Here is a 17,197-nt window from a genome sequence, read left to right on the forward strand (position 1 = left end):
CTTATATCTATTCCAAACATTAAACAATGCTCTCCTGACAATATGGTTTTTGAACGCTTTATGTGCTTTAACCTTTGTCGTACCACAAATATGCATGCCACCCAAATACATTGTTAAAACCTTCTAGATCCAAAATGTCTGTGTTCTCAAGAAGCAGCCAGTCTTTCAACCAGCAGAATGCTGCTGATTCATAATAAAGTTTGAAGGCTGGCAGGGCAAATTCACCTCTTTCCTTTACATCAGTTAATATCTTGAATTTTATTCTAGGCTTCTTGCCCTGCCAGACAAATTTAGAAATGTCTTTCCGCCACTTCTTGAAACAGTCCATTTTGTCCAAAATTTGCAGTGTTTGAAACAAAAACAACATTCTAGGCAATACATTCATCTTTATAGCTGCAATTCGACCCAACAAGGAAAGCTTCAAGTTTGACCAAATTTCTAAATCTTTTTTCACTTCAGGCCAACATTTTTCATAATTATCTTTAAACAAATTCTCATTTTTAGTTGTCATATTAATCCCCAAGTATTTCACCTTCTTAATCACAGTCAGTCCTGTTTCATTCTGAAACTTCTCCCTTTCAATCGGTGTTAAATTTTTCTCAAGAACCTTGGTTTTTAGCTTGTTCAGTTTGAACCCTGCCACCTGACCAAATTCTTGAATTAATTCTAAAACTCTTTTAGTACTAGATTCTGGCTCCTGTAGTGTCAAAACTAGATCATCTGCAAATGCTCTCAATTTATACTGTTTAGCTCCGACCTGTATACCTTTAACCATCCGGTCCCTTCTAATCATATTCAGCAAGACCTCCAGGACCGATATAAAAAGCAAAGGGGAAATTGGGCATCCCTGTCGGGTCCCTTTTTCTATCTTAAATTGTTCCGTAACCACATTATTTACAATTAATTTGGCCTTTTGTTCAGAATATATTGCACCTATACCATTCTCAAAACCATGGCCTACCCCCATACCCTGTAGGTTCTTTTTCATAAAACTCCAAGAAATATTGTCAAAGGCTTTCTCCGCATCCACAAATATCAAAACTGCTTTAGTGTTTATGTTCACTTCTAGCTTTTCCAAAATGTCAATTATATTCCTCAGGTTATCAGAAAGATGTCTTCCCGGAAGAAAGCCCGCTTGGTCCTTATGAATCTCCTCAATCAATACTTTTTTCAGTCTCTTAGCCAGAATATCAGCAAAGATTTTGCAATCCACATTTAATAAGGATATGGGACGGTAGTTCCTAAGTTGAGTCTTTTCAGTCTCTGTTTTTGGTATTAGTGTAATATAAGCTTCTTTCCACGATTCTGGTGCCCTTTTCCCTTCCAAAATTTCATTGCAGACTTCCTTCAATGGTTGTGATAGCCACTCTTTCAAAGATCTGTAGTAACTGGAAGTCAACCCATCCGGTCCTGGAGACTTGCCTACTTGCATATTTTGAATGGCACCTTCTATCTCCTGGTCAGATATTTTGCAATTCAACATTAATTTACTTTCTTGTGAAATTTTTTGTAATCCATTTATCTTCAAAAATCGGTCTATGTCCATTTCGTTCTGTGGCCCTTGTGCATATAATTGTTTAAAATACTTCTGGAAGCAGTTTCTAATCTCAATTGGGTTATGTATATCTTTTCCTTCTACTTCTAAATTTGTGATAGTGTTTAATTTTTGTCTTTTTTTCAGTTGCCAGGCTAATAGTTTCCCACATTTATTCGCTGATTCAAATGTCTTCTGTCTCATTTGTTTAATTTTCCATTCTATTTCCTGATTCATCAATTCCATGTATTGTACTTGAAATAACTTTATTTCTTTCAATATCTCCTGTGACTTTGGCTTTACTCTCAGTTTTTACTCTCCTTCTTTTATTTTCTCCAGAATTTTATCTTTTTTCTCATTTCGGCTTCTCTTCTTTATTGCATTCTGTTGAATCAGGAACCCTCTCATCACAGCTTTACTTGCATCCCAGATTACTCTTTTTTCCACATTAGTAGTCATATTTATTTCAAAATAGTCTCTCAAAGTTTTTTGGGCCTTTTTGTATACTTCTTCATCTCTAAATAGAGTGTCATTCATCCTCCATCTAAAGGAACCGGGTGTTATTTGCTTCATCTCCATCTTTACAGCATTATGGTCTGAGCAAGTTTTAGGGCGCGCTCAGCAGTCGCGCCGGGGCTTCGGGTAGCTCTGCGCAAGCCGTGGGAGGGCTCCCCCGGCTTGCACAGCGCTGCTTCTTATCCCGAAGCCCCGGTGCGCTCAGCAGTCGTGCCGGGGCTTCGGGTAGCTCTGCGCAAGCCGCGGGAGGGCTCCCACGGCTTGCGGAGAGCAGCCTGTTCTGGGGGCTGGGGTCGGGGGAAGCTCGGGCTTCCCCTGCCCCAGCCTCGCGCCTTGGGGGGGAAATAAATGTTTTTTTCTTTATTTCCCCCCCAAAAAACTAGGTGCGCCTTATGGGCCGGTGCGCCCTATGGGGCGAAAAATACGGTAAGTGGAACGCTCACTCCATTGTTAGTGTAAAAACAGTGAACCAGGAGGAGGTGGCCAAGCCGTTTTAAAATTAGGGCAGGAGAATGCAAATGCCACACCAGCAGCCACACAAGTAGCACACAACCACACACACACCGAAGCGGAATAAATAATTCTGGAAAAAATATCAATATAAGTAAACAACTAAGGAATAAAAGAAGGGTGGCAAATAAGCGGAACAACCAAACATAAAGAGCAACGGAAAGCCCCCCCCCCCTTTTTGGTGGAAAACACAATGCATGGACAAAGAACTGTACAGTAAAACTAAAACAATGATATGGGAAATCTAAAGGGAAAAGGGGGAGTTCAGAAACTAGTAACAACTTAGCTGAGTCAGGAGAGCCAGGAGGAATGTATTGTCTGCGCCTAGACAGGAGGAAAAACTGAGGGAGTCCAGCCTACTTCTCATAAGTCTTTGCTCTTGTCTAGTGTGAACATGGTGAACACCCATTCCATTGGATACAACTCCCCATGAACTAAAATAATAATAAAGTTATTCATTGTAGGATGTACATGACTTGAATAGAAAAGGTTTCTAGTCTAACTAGGCTAGAGAAGGACAAGGCAGTCCTGCTTGTTCCTTTTCTCTCTCTGAAGATGGACTTCTGGGGTGGAATCATAGCTCCATTGATTGAGATAATTAGGTGGTGATTAACAGTAGCTACTGCTGGCCACGACGCGGAAAAACTGTCTGCGGAGAAATGTCGTCTCCCTCGGCCAGTGAAGCGAAATGAGCGCCGCAACCCCAGAGTCATTCGCAACTTAACTGTCAGGGGTCCTTTACCTTTAACAATAGCTACTGCCTATCATGGGCCGCGGGTGGCGCTGTGGGTTAAACCACAGAGCCTAGGGCTTGCCGATCAGAAGGTCGGCGGTTCAAATCCCCACGACAGGGTGAGCTCCCATTGCTCAGTCCCTGCTCCTGCCAACCTAACAGTTCAAAAGCACGTCAAAGTGCAAGTAGATAAATAGGTACCGCTCCGGTGGGAAGGTAAACGGCGTTTCCGTGCGCTGCTCTGGTTCACCAGAAGCGGCTTAATCATGCTGGCCACATGACCCAGAAGCTGTCGGCCAATAAAGCGAGATGAGCGCCACAACCCCAGAGTCGGCCACGACTGGACCTAATGGTCAGGGGTTCCTTTACCTTTACTGCCTATCATATTATCTCTGAGGGACAAAGATAAAATGAATTAACTTCCAATGCTCTGGAAGGGCTTCTTTCCCTGTGTGGGACTGCAAAATCTTCAAGGAACCTCGACAGGTGAGTGACCAGGGAGCAGAAGAACCACAATATTGTCCAAACACAACTTAATAGCCCTTGGGGTCAGTCCTTAGGGCAAAGATCAGCTCAACCTGCCTCTCTACAATGATATCTGAAACTCCTATAAATTACTACTTATACTATCTGATCCAACGGCTGGCTTAAGGAGACACCACCAAGGGGCTTAAATTAAAGCAAAACAAAAGACGTGTTTGAAATACGTGTACAGAAGAAAGTTTGTAAATAGTTAAGAGATTCTTCAACTTTTAGAAATTTTCATCTTAATTCATTCTGCTCTTAATCCTCTGCTTCACTGATGAATGTGCTGCTTGTAATGTGAAACTACATGGCTGCTCACTGGGAAAGTGAAATGTTTGGAATGTAACTTCCTGATAAGCAAAGACTGTGTGAATTTCAGAGTAGGCACTCAGTATGGTGAAAATACTGAAAAACACCTTCTGATTGTTAGTGTCATACAGCAATTACTGAATGAGCAATAGAAGAACTAAGAGTGGAGATGCATAAAATGAGAAATAGAAATTGATTGGACAAAGCTGAGGCTGGAGAAGATAAGTAGCCTTTGGGAAAGAATACTGATGGATGTTTGCCAGAGCATAGGGGATAAAATCAAACCCTGAGGAACCGCACATTGAAGGTTCCACAGGGCTGAAGAACACTCCCCAAGCTTAACCCTCTGGAAATGTCCAACCAAGTAGGACCGGAAACACTGCAAAGTGGTGCCATCCACCCCAACTCGGACAGCCACTCCAGAAGGATACCATGGTCAATAGTATTGAAAGCCGCTGAGAGGTCAAGGAGAAGTAACAGGCATACGTTTCCCTTGTTTCTCTCCCCACAGAAGTCATTACACAAAGCGACTGAAGCAATTTCTGTTCCAAAACTTAGAAAATCAGTTCCAACAGTAATGTTGTTGTATAGAAATAATTATTTGCCCCGATGACTGAGGTTTTGGGTAGCCAGGCATCTGGTATGCAGGCTGAGACCCTCCCTTACCACAGTCTCCCCAGAATGGTGCATGCTGTAGTTATCTCCCGCTTGGACAACTGCAATGTGCTCTACGTGGGGCTACCTTTGAAGGTGATCCGGAAACTACAACTAATCCAGAATGTGGCAGCTAGACTGGTGAGTGGGTGAGGTCCTGTAAGACCTACATTGGCTCCCAGTAAGTTTCTGAGCACAATTTAAAGTGTTGGTGCTGACCTTTAAAGCCCTAAATGGCCTTGGCCCAGTGTATCTGAAGGAGCGTCTCCACCCCCATCGTTTTGCCTGGACACTGAGGTCCAGCTATGAGGGTTTTCTGGTCTTCTCACTGAGAGAAGTGAAGTTACAGGGAACCAGGCAGAGGGCGCCCTCCCTGTGGAATGCTCTCCCATCAGATGTCAAAGACATAAACAACTATCTGACGTTTAGAAGACATCTGAAGGCAGCCCTGTTTAGGGAAGTTTTTTATGACTGATGTTTTAATGTATTTTTCATCTTTGTTGGAAGCTGCCCAGAGTTGCTGAGGAAACCCAGCCAGATGGGTGGGGTATAAATAATAAATTATTATTACTATTATTATTAAGCATGTATTGACTATTCTACTTCTTAATCAGAATAGATTAAAGAGATACTATAGAAGATGCCAGTCGCAACTGAGAGTTTATAGCCTAAATGTCATAGAATTATTTTAATCGTTGGTAAAACAGTTAAACAGAGAGAAAAACGATTTCCAGATCACCATTTGGGCAAGTACTTCATATGCCGGAAAAACACCCGTTTAATAATCATTACTTGTCATTTCAGGGCAACAGAGGCCTTGGCTTTTATGGAGAAAAGGGTGACAAGGTAAATGGAATATTCTAATTAGTTTGCATTTCTATCAGAATATGATGAATACAGTTTTGAGTGATAATTCTTTGACTTGTGCCAGAAGCAGAGCTGTTAGCAGTTAGAGAATTTGTGGTGCTTGCCCAGTGGCCTCTGAAAAAACATACAGAAAGCATGAAATTGATGGCCCTTGCCTGTTTGTCTTCAGTAGCTGGTTATCATGTATGTATATATGATGTTTCTGAACATGGAATTTCTATTTAGCTTAAAAAGATGTATTCTATAATAATTTGTCTAGTCTTTCTTTAAAACCATCCAAGTGACTGCCCATCATCATATTTTGCAGTAGGGAATTCTACCAATTAGTGTAAAATTTTAAAGAGAAGACTTTCTCTCATTATTCCTGAATATACTCAGTTGGTTAGAGCATGGTGCTGAAATCGCCAAGGTTGCCAGTTCAGTCCCCTTAGGAATAGCTTGCAATGGGTTGGATGAGATCTTCAGGGTCCCTTCCAATTCTATGATTCTGTGATTTTATCTGCTGCCTTGCGGGATATCTTCAGGAAAAGAAAAGGCTAAGGAGTAAACACTACACAGATCCGGAACGGGGTCCCTAAGATGATTGGATGGCACCTTGTACACCTCCTTCCAGTACCTCTTGCAGACAATCTGGTGCCAAACGCCTTGCTCTGCTTTCCTGTGGACCCCATCTGGGAGGCTGAGAAGGGGGTCTTGTCATCTGGGCAGCCCAGAACCTCCAGACACACCGCCCAGGCTTGTGCTCCGGGGATGTCACTTCAGTGCTGCTAACATAGCAAAAAGAATATGGGAGGCAGCAGTTAGAATTATTGGTCTCTGCAGCCCTAGCAGGCATCCTGAATCTCCATTGGTTTGACTTCACCCCCGGAGGTGCACTCCATTGTCTTTTGAGACAGATGGATGCCAGCAACAAGAATTGTCATTCAAACTAACAGGATGAGCATGTAAGAACAAGCTAGTACTGTGAGACATGGAGAAAAATCTCTGTCCACACCATGCATAATTCTATAATTATTCATGATGTCCTCATAGTCATGTTTTCTAAAATCATTTAACTTGCTCATAGGGAAGAGATACAGGGGCTTTTGGATTCTGAACTGCAGTCACCCACAGTCCGCAAGGGCAATGGTCAGGGGTAATAGGAGTTGTAGCATAAACAAACAAATATAGAAACAGCATGTAATATATTAGGCTAAATTTATCTACACCATCAACCAAAATATCAATCTACAATAAAGAACATTGGAGAACCTAAAATAATAGGGCAGTGCATATATATATAATACAATATCAAAAGGAGAAATATGTTAGACCTCAAAGGATCTTCTTTAGCAGGAAATTGTATGATGATTTAAAAGCGAAGCCACACCCAAAGTGAAACCCAAGGAAACAAGCAAACAAAAGTAACATTTATAGTACTTGAAGAGTTATAACACAATTCTAGTTTTGTCACATGGAATCCTTCCTGAGATGAGGAGGCCAAAATTCATTTGTTGTCCTTAGCACTTTGGTATATTTATAGCAGCAGATCCTCCAGCTTTTCAGATTTGAAATCAGTATAACATATGACTGTTCTCTTTATGGTGTTCATTCATAAACTGTGTTATTTTTACTGTTGTTAGCCGCTCTGAGCCCGGCTTCGGCTGGGGAGGGTGGGATATAATAATTATTATTATTATTATTATTATTATTATTATTATTATTATTATGGTGTAGTTCAAAAAATGTACTACCACTTTTAAACCTTTATTTTACTTGTTGTTGACTATATTATTGTGGCTTTCCTGCAGGGTGATATTGGGCCCCCTGGTCTACCTGGGCGTCCATCAACAGGAGAGTTTGTCACTTCAACAGATGTAATTTCAAGTGAATATAAGGTAATAAGAAATCTTACGGAAAATTACTCCCAGTTATTCATTTCATAGAGTACAGAAACTAGTAAAGCATGTTTCCTGAGTGCTCTTATTCATCAAAATAGCATGTGAATATTATCCTGTGGCCATATCTCATATGCTGTAAATGAAATAAAAGAATAATCTGGCTAGATTTCCTTCCAAAACATATTTTTAAATGAAACCCTAATCTTAAGAATTTAATATCTTTGTATTTTCTATTGTGATTAAATAATCACAGAATCATTCCAGAAATATTCTGTATCTTGTACAGCGAAGATCTCTCCAATGTTAGTACAAGGTTTTACTCCAGAAATTTTGCTAGTTAAAATACATGTCAAGAAATGACTGACCAAAGATCTGTGTTCTGACCTTATAGTGCTTTAAACAAAAAACAAAGAAACAACCCTGCAACCAGACGGAATCGTGGACTCCCCCTTTCCATGCTTTAGCTGTGTGGGTGCTTTGTCCTTTAACTCTGCATAGGGTCTTTTTCCATGGTTCTCAGCAACAAAGTTTCTTCTTACATGTCCTAAGTCAGGGATGGGCAAAATATAGGAGACCGAGTGCCCAAACTGCAACCCAAAACCCACTTATTTATCAATTGCCAACACGGCAGTTTAACCTGTATATCTCATTTTTTTCTGTATGTTTCACGTTTCTTCTTTATGACTGCTGTTGTAATAAACAATCCTTCATAAAAGTTATTGCATTGCGTTCTTCATTAAATTATCTTTCCGTTGATATATAATTTTATGGTATAACTCAGTGCTTTTTTTCTAAAAAGAATGTTTAGGGGTACTCTCATTTTGTCTCAAGAAAATCACCACTGGGGGGAAATACAGCTCAAATTGGGGGAAATAAATAGAGTGAATTTCTTCTCCCTTTAAATTCACAAAATGTTTAGGGGTATGCATCCCTCTGCATCCCTACAGAAAAAAGCACTGGTATTACTCCAAATCAAAATGGTGTTATGAGCCATCAAACATTTTTTCCAAGAGGTTCCACAATTTTGGCCACTAGTGTACACTGGAAGACTGCACTAAGAGCCACCCTCTCCCAATTTTTAATATGAGATAATAATGATTGTCTGCATGTGCACATACAAATAAATAAATAAAAATAAATAAATAAACCCAACCAGATGGGCAGGGCATAAATATATTATTATTATTATATATTGCTATTTCTTCAGCTGCCGTTTGATCACAGCCTCCACGGAATGAATTTCTCTGTTGGCTTCTGCGGGAAAGCCCAGTGAACATGTAAACTCAGCAGCCCCTTCTTAGGTTGCCATCTTTATACGCTTACTGACCTGGGAGTTAAGTCCTGCTGAACTTAAGGAGGCTTACTCCCGAGTAGGAAAAACAGACTAGTGGGAGGCCCTGGCGCATTAAAAGTCAATGCCTGCTCAGCCCCTTGATGCTCGCCAGGCCCTGGTGCTGCAGGGTTTGGACAGCGCACACGAGCCCTCCTCTCCCCCCGCCCCGCACGGAAGCTACGGCCCTGCTGGGACAACAGTGCGCGTGCCCACAGAGAGGGCTCTGAGTGCCCTCTCTTGCACACATGCCATAGGTTCGCCACCACTGGATTAGGATCTGACAGTACATCTCCAAGCAATTCGAAGTAGACAATAAAGGTTTTTTATCAGTCAACAACACAATGATTCTCCACCTCCCCATGTTATACTGCGGAAATGAAAAAAAGCTGGCTGGGGTGTGAGGTGATAACAAGGGATGGATTTCTTTTCTGGAAGGACTGTAAGTAACATTCAGTTCTTAAACTCAGCAAATTAGTGGACTCAGAATTCCTGGCTCTGATTCCTGGTAGATCTCAGGGTTCTGGTAAAAAACAAAGCAGATTCCACATGTCAGCTCTAAATCTGCATGACATGCAGCCAGAGAGAGAGTTTTGTGCCTTCGCATTTGAGTGATGAATTTTGACCAGGATTTACATGCAGTTGTGGGTGTGTTTGGGTACAGAATTCATTTGAGTCCTATGCTCCTTTGTTGCACCGTGGGTGGAGTAGGAAGAGACAGAGGCAATGTTTTGCTTTCCATTAGGTTCAGCAAGATTCTTTTATTTTATGATACCTTCTCTCCTCATGTAATGTAATGCCAGTGTTTGGCTCTGCATGCAAGGATTCAAACTGGGTACTGTCTGTTCCTAGTACTGATCCATTTTGGCTCCTCTGCTGGTGGCATTGCATACTGACCAGCACTGGGAACACACTGTCAGTGTATCAAAGATGCACTGTCACAGGTTACTTGCATCCAAATATTCTATCCAGTGTAAATTTAGCCTAGGACAGAACTCTAAATTTGATTTTTGAATAATACAAATGTCTTGCTCAAGCATTAACTGTTCTTTTTTATATATTGTTAGGGTGAGAAAGGAATAAAAGGAATTAGGGGAGAAGCTGGAATTCCGGTAAGTACACAGAAAGAAATGCAGCACAATTATTATTTTTTTAAATAATTTTTATTAACAGGCCAATCACATCACATTATTCAAATCACATTGGTTCCGAATTATACAGCCAAATTTTAATTTTTTTGAGGGTACCCATATATCAAGCTCCGCACGAGTCCAAAATTCCGGATAAGTCCAGACATCACTCATTTTACTGCATTAATTAATCAGTTCTATCCAGTTCAATCCGGATAGTCCTTTATTCTTTCTCATCTTGTTGTAGTCATATATTCCTTTCTTTGCGATCTCTGATGATTCTCACAAGCAGACTAAAAGCTGCCGTCTCTGTGTGGGTTTTGTACTCTTCAAAAGCTAAATCAGTCCAGGACAGCCTCTGTTTAACGCTTCCATAAACAAGATTAATCTTCAGTCTGTCCTTTATTTTTCCAGGCTAGCCAAATAAATCAAATAGGTCAGAGGGCTCTGTCAGGTCAAACTTTCAATTCCGACACTCCTTCTCTTTCCAACATTCCTGATTCTCCTCCCCCGCCCTTCTTTCCCCGGCAAGCCTGTCTTGGCGAGACGCCATTTTTAAACTGCGTCATAAAAATTTTCCACTTTCTCACCGTTCAAATCTTCTCTCCTGTTGTAATCCATCCCCACACAGTTCTTAAAATCCTGCTTATGATTCTTAAAAAATGCGACGATCTTGTTTCTTTCTGGGGTGGAGGGTTATTTTATCACATCATATAAAGGGAAAGAAAGGGTTTTTCCTCCTCCACCACCCCCTTCGTTCCAAACATACAGTCTCTTAGTGGTGACACATCAAAGGATTTACTTATCCATCCGTCGCTCCCGGTCACAGAGATCCATTACTCAGCAGCCTTATCGTCGAGCTTTACTTGATATATGTGCTTCAGGTTCATTTCCAATCATATGTTTCCAATTATAATTCCGAGCTGAAGCAACCAGCACGCGCTAATTGGAATCGGCGTCAGGAAGAGCTGACTTCACCGAAGGCTCATGCCAAGTGTTTGGCACCCCCATCTCTCGGATCAGGGGGTGCATTATGAACACCGCTGGCAAGACAGGGTCCCCCCACCTCCTGGGGGGGAAGGGAAGGCTGCCTACTTCCCATAGCAGCCCCTGAATTACCTTGTATGGGTCAGAGAGATGTTATTGTCGGCCATCTTCCAACGCGCCACCTGGTGGCCCCCGAAATGCAGCACAATTATACTCCTGTGTTCAATATAATCAGTAGTATGTCAATGGGAAAGAGCCAAGGCACCATACGCCCTACTTTGATTAATCCATTTTGTTTCTCCCTTTTGAAATGGATTGGTTATGATCACCAGGTTGTACACTGTTTTCATTTTGGGAGAAGACAGGAACAAAGTCGGTGTCAAGCAGTTCTGGCTTCTCTCTGCCACCCAGTAGCATTTCTCCATCTTCTCCACACAGAGGAACTATTACTTCTTTGTTCTTCCTCCCGCTTTGAATACAGCCGAATAAACCTTTAGAAATTATTTTTAACCTCTCTTGCAAGCCTGAGCTCCTTCTGAGCTTTGGCCTGCCTGCCTGCCTTCTCCCTGCAATCACATTTCTTAAAGTCAGAGTGCATGTCCGACTACACTCAGCTTTCCCTTTCCTTTGTATAATGTATCCCAATAGGAGGTGGCCCCCTCATCCTCTCAGGTAAACTCAGGCACACTGTCACATGCACACAGCCCCCCTCATCTGCTGATTTATGCAGATCAGCTGATCTGGGACAGGGCCAGTCCACCCATAAGGAAAGGTGAGGCTGCTAGATCCACAGGGGCATCACCCGCTGCAGCCGCCACAGTAGTAGCAATGACTGTGGTGCAATCCTTGGAGGCTGGATCTGCCACTGCCTCAGTGCTCCCCCCCCCCCGTGCCACCTCTACAGTGGCCTCATGGTGAATAGGAGGGGCTGCCCTCTGGGGTCTCCTGGGGTCTGCATACATCCAGTGTGATTAAGAGGGGGCCTCGTCTCCCCCCCCCAAAACAATCACCTTTGATTCCCACTTCAGCTGTCAAATAAGGTTGATTTTATTCCCCTCTTGTTTCTGATGTAGATCTTTATTGCCCACTTGTTCCTGATGTGGATCTTAACTCACCCCTTTTTTGCTGGTGGGGGTGGCAGCACCATTTTGTGGTTTCCCTCAAGTGCCAAAGCATCTTGGGCCAGCTCTGAGTTTTATCAAAGGATTTATGTGATTAGGAGGAGAGGGCAGATGGCACCCAGATTAGCAAAGTGGGCTTTGTGCATTCCACCACTGAAATGATGTTGGTTTTAACCTTTTGCTGACACCTCCAAAATCAGTGGGGTCTTTGTGGGACATAAAAAGTTCAGGCGGGAATGGATGAGGCCTCCACCTGATCAACCTTTCTCTTTCAATGAAATTGTCAACCTGTTGCAGTCCAGTATTGCCTTCATTGTTCTCCCATGCATGTTCAGACCTGAGTTGCAGCCATTTTTATAATAAAATGCAATTACAGCACCAGGCGAAACATGATTGAGACTTTTAAGGGCTCTGGTGTCTGTTCTGTTCTTTCATTCAACTAATTTTATTACTTGTTGGATATACATTGGTGGTTTGTGATTAATAGCCTCTTAGTTGTCCCTTCATTAGTTCATTTTGTTTGCCACAGCATTAGTTTCTGTTCCTACATGAGGAGATTTTAACTGCGGTTTCCTCCATTGTTTATGGAGCTATTTCACTGTTAAAAATTATTAAAGTAGAGGAGGATCTATTTCATAAAGGGAAAGGGAAAGCATGTGGGATCCTCACTATCTTGATGCACTTCTGTAGCGGATCCCACCACTAACTCCCAATTAATATGTAGCAGATTCACCCCTCTAACTGCCCCCAATTAAATATAGCAGACCCATCTCACAGTATGCCAATTAAATGAAAGTCTACAATTTACCACAGGTCTTGTGTGAGGGAAAACCTAGTAATTTCAAGTCTTAGGCAGGAGTTGATCAAACAAGAAAAGTTGTATTTACAAAAAGTTTGTGAAACAAATTTGAGTCAGGAGACGTGTTCTTTCAGGTAGAAGTTAATTTATTACTTAAACTAAGTATAAAGATGTCACAGGCTTAAACACAACACTACAGGCACAGCTACTCTTAAATTCCCTTTACTCATAATCTGTTGTTACACTTCAGTTTCTGTTACTGCTTTTTAGGTCCTTATGCTTAGTTCAGGCAGATGCTTAAGGTCATTCCTTTTAACACAGTTTATTAATTTGGTTCCTGAGCAAAGGAGCACTTTCCCTCAGTTCCCCTCTCTTAGCAATCCCACTACTGAGGTATTTTCAAATAGTACAACAGACCCAGGGGGTCCCCTCCCCCTTGTTACTGGTCTTCTTTGCCAAGAAGAGAGCAATGCTCCCTGCGCTCCTTCCGGGGCTAGAAAGGGCTTTGTTTAGCCTCCCGTTTGCTAGTAAATCGGAAGTAGTGTGTCCCAAAACGAGGCATCTCTGACAAGTGGGTCATCAAGATGAAAAGTCTGGAAAGCTCTGGCCTAGAAGATCTCTCCCCTCCCGCCTGGAAGGAGACCCCACTTTCGTCTGTCTTCCCCCATCTTCTTCTCCCTCTCCTGGCTCAGACTCAGCCCTCCAGTTAGTTCCTGTCAGAAGACTTTCCCCAGACCCTCCACCCGCTCTTCCTAGCCAAGCTGCGAGGCTCCTTCCTCTGGCTAGAGAGAGTCTCCTCCGAGCGGATGTGCCGCTTGGATCCCTCAGTCAAATCCTCTCCTCATCCCTTTCTCCCATCCCAACCAAGCCCTGTCCAACTTCTTCCTCAGAAACAGCGCTTGCCATTTTCCCTCTGAAAGTGCTGCTCCGCCCCTCCCCTCTGGCAGCCAATCCGAGAGAGGCTCTTGCCCTCTGCTGGAATTTTGAGGCGCTTTATCACCCATCACAACTTCCTATCTCTATGCAAAGTTCTTCCTGCTTGGCTCAGTTGTAATATAAGCAGGACTGGAGAAAACTGCTTTAAAGCAGCAGCAGACAGCAAAGCTCACTGGGGAGGCTTCCCTCTCACACTCTTTTTTTGTTGTAAAAGGGAGGCCTGTGCTTTAAATGTGAACAGGACAAACATACGCTTTAGAGAGTATGTTTGGCCCATACTTGTTCATGGAAATGCTCTCTCTGCTATTGTCAAGATCCTCTCCATGCAATTTGATTGTTGGCATTCATCTGTCTTGAGAGACAATGGAGTATGACTTCTGGGGTGAAGTCAAACCACTGCATTCGTAGTACAAGCCTGGCCTGTATGTCTGGAGGTCCTGGGCGGCCCAGACAACAGGACCCATCTCTCAGCCTCACCAATGGGGTCCAAAGGAAAGCAGAGCTATATGTTTGGCTGCAGGAGTTGCCAGAAGGAGCAATGCGTACAATTTGATTATCGTGCTAAATCTAATTGTGATGTTAAATCAGAGCAAATAGTTCTTTCTTTCTTTGTTAGGGTCATCATGCACTTTCAGCAGAAAAGGGAGAGGAAGGAATAACAGGCTTTACAGGACAAAGAGTAAGTATCTGGTCAAAATAAGGAGCAAATTGTTTGCCATTCTCAATATGATATTTTCCCTGTTATTCTACCAGACCATCAGAGACTGTCACAATTAAATGTTACATTTTGGGTGGTGTGGATTTAGAAAATGCATCTGGTCAAATTTTATTTTGGGTGATACTGTTGGTTCTGGGTTTTTACCATATTTGGCATCAGAAACGAATTCCCCCCATGCTGGGATAGCATGAGACCCTTAGTCTAAGGCTTGCGAGTTCAAATAATGGGGTAGAAATTAATTATTATTGTTGTTGTTGTTGTTGTTAAAGCCCCCCGTTAGTACCCTGGATTGCAGAGGGTTGGACTAGATGGCTCTTGTGGTTCTTTCTAACTCTACAAGGTGGCTTCCTCACTGTTGACTTTCAGGGGAAATAGAAAAAACATTCCTGTTCACCAGGGCATTTGATGATTGGTAATTACACAACAAATGTGAAATTAGTAACTATGAGGACATGTATTTGTTTGTATATTTTTTTAGTTCTAACTTATTTTTAAATGGTTTTATATGATTTTGTTTTAGATTGTTCTGCTTTAACATTTTGATAGTTACTACCCTGGGGATGCGGGTGGCGCTGTGGGTTAAACCACAGAGCCTAGGACTTGCCAATCAGAAGGTCGGCGGTTCGAATCCCCGCGACGGGGTGAGCTCCCGTTGCTCGGTCCCAGCTCCTGCCAACCTAGCAGTTCGAAAGCACCTCAAAGTGCAAGTAGATAAATAGGTACCGCTCCGACGGGAAGGTAAACGGCATTTCCGTGTGCTGATCTGGTTCGCCAGAAGCGGCTTAGTCATGCTGGCCACATGACCCGGAAGCTGCACGCCGGCTCCCTCGGCCAATAAAGCAAGATGAGCACTGCAACCCCAGAGTCGTCCATGACTGGACCTAATGGTCAGGGGTCCCTTTACCTTTACTACCCTGGGCTCCTGTGGGAGGAAGGACAGGAAAACAAACAAACAAACAAATAAATAAATAAATAAATAAATAACCAACCATGATTTCATAGGGTTTGCCGGGAATCAACGGTCTCACTGGAACAGAAGGGGATGTGGTAAGTTTGTAGCCCTGAAATCAGATTGTGGCTTGGATCTTGAAATAAGGAACTAGCTGGAGGGGAAATTCCCATTCCATCTCCTTCCCTTCTCCACTTGTGCCCTCCCAAGGTGAGGGGAAGTGGACTTAGCTAAGCCTAGCAGGACAGCTTACTGTATGGTATTAACCCCTTCATGCATTCATTAGACTTTTGCATGTTGGTTATATGAGGCTGTGTGGTTATCCCACACAGATTGGATGAAAACAGTTCAAGCGCCCTGTGGAGCTGCTCCTTTAGCAGAGCCAACAAAATGGTCTTAGTTCCCACCTCTTCCTCTGCTGCAGTGCATACTTGTGCAATATCCAGAAAGTTTATCTTAAAAAGGTGACAGCGGCAACTAACAAATGGGGGGGGGGGGGAGAGAGAGTTTAGAGAGTGAATTTAGGTGAGAGGGGAAGCATGAAAGATTGTCTATGGAGTTTTGATAAAATCATGAAAGTACTTTCAATTGTTTTGAACTGTATTTCAGGGTTTCCCAGGACCTGATGGCTTCCCTGGCATACCTGGTCAAAAAGGAACTAAGGTAGCTTGTTATTCTAATATGTTGCTTGCACAATATTAATTCCAGGGCTGGAGCAAGTTGTACAGAAGGGCTCTTTTCAAATTCTGTGCTTCATTGGTCAATAATCCCAAGTGTTGTGGCCTGGTGAAGGTGAGAAACACCTTGTAGGGGATCACCTGTGCACTCCTTCATTCCTTCACTATACTCCGGACCCCATAGGAAAGCACAAGAGAGCCTGGCCAGTCATGGGACCCAGGCAAGAGGTACAACAACTGCATAGCACCCAAGCGCAGATGGAAGAGTGGGGCTTGGGTAAGCCAGACAATCCCAGTATGGCAAATAAAACCAAACCTGGACATTCCAGGCAGGAAGGAAGATGCAGCCCACATGTCTACTGCAATGGAGGGGGTTGGCCTGAGTGTCCATGGAAGGAGAGACCTGCCAAGAACAAGCTGGAGGGATGTCAGTGGGTTGGTTCATACAGTCAATGTTAGCTGTATTTAATAAGTGATAGTTAAACTCAGGCATCTGGCCGACAATCACTTAAACAGAATTGTTAAAAGAACCAGTGAGAGCTGCTGAGCCTGGAATGCAGCTGAATGTTTTGCCGCTCTCCTCTCTGTAGCTTCTGGGTATTGACAGCTGCTTAAGGAGAAGGTCCAGGGTCACACATAATCCAGTGGTAAATGTCCAAACCAACTGCAAACATTAACTTGAAAGCAACTCTTAACCATAGTTAATAAAGCATAGTTAAGATGATGGGCTAGGTTCACAAATAACGCTAAATCATGGTTTAATAAACAGTGGTTGAAAAAAGCATGGTTTAAGTTTTATGTATGAACTATGCCTGTGAGAGGTCCATGAACTGCCCTGTGTGCTGTGGAAGATACGTTTGTACCCTGGTGGCCGACTGCTTTCCTTACCAGCAGAGTCCATCCCAGGGTGGAGCAAGTGGTGTCCAAGACAGCGCAGCTTGATGAAATTGGAACTTTTTATGTTACATTACTCTTTATTTATTTTGCCCCCCAAAGGCCCCTAAGTAAACCACAAATTCAAA

General features: G+C 42.8%; 1 protein-coding gene across 3 annotated transcripts in view; it reads left to right on the forward strand.

Moving 5' to 3' along the window:
• The window catches only part of COL4A2 (collagen type IV alpha 2 chain), a 170,191-nt gene that overhangs the window by 88,231 nt on the left and 64,763 nt on the right, over positions 1–17,197 (forward strand). For all 3 annotated transcript variants that reach the window (XM_053380243.1, XM_053380245.1, XM_053380244.1), the window contains 6 exons: positions 5,586–5,627; positions 7,439–7,525; positions 9,926–9,970; positions 14,448–14,510; positions 15,552–15,596; positions 16,108–16,161. In XM_053380243.1, coding sequence (XP_053236218.1) covers positions 5,586–5,627; positions 7,439–7,525; positions 9,926–9,970; positions 14,448–14,510; positions 15,552–15,596; positions 16,108–16,161 — 336 coding nt within the window. The remainder of the gene's footprint in view (positions 1–5,585; positions 5,628–7,438; positions 7,526–9,925; positions 9,971–14,447; positions 14,511–15,551; positions 15,597–16,107; positions 16,162–17,197) is intronic.

Source organism: Podarcis raffonei, chromosome 3 (assembly GCF_027172205.1).
Source record: "Podarcis raffonei isolate rPodRaf1 chromosome 3, rPodRaf1.pri, whole genome shotgun sequence".
Taxonomy (NCBI): Eukaryota; Metazoa; Chordata; class Lepidosauria; order Squamata; family Lacertidae; genus Podarcis; species Podarcis raffonei.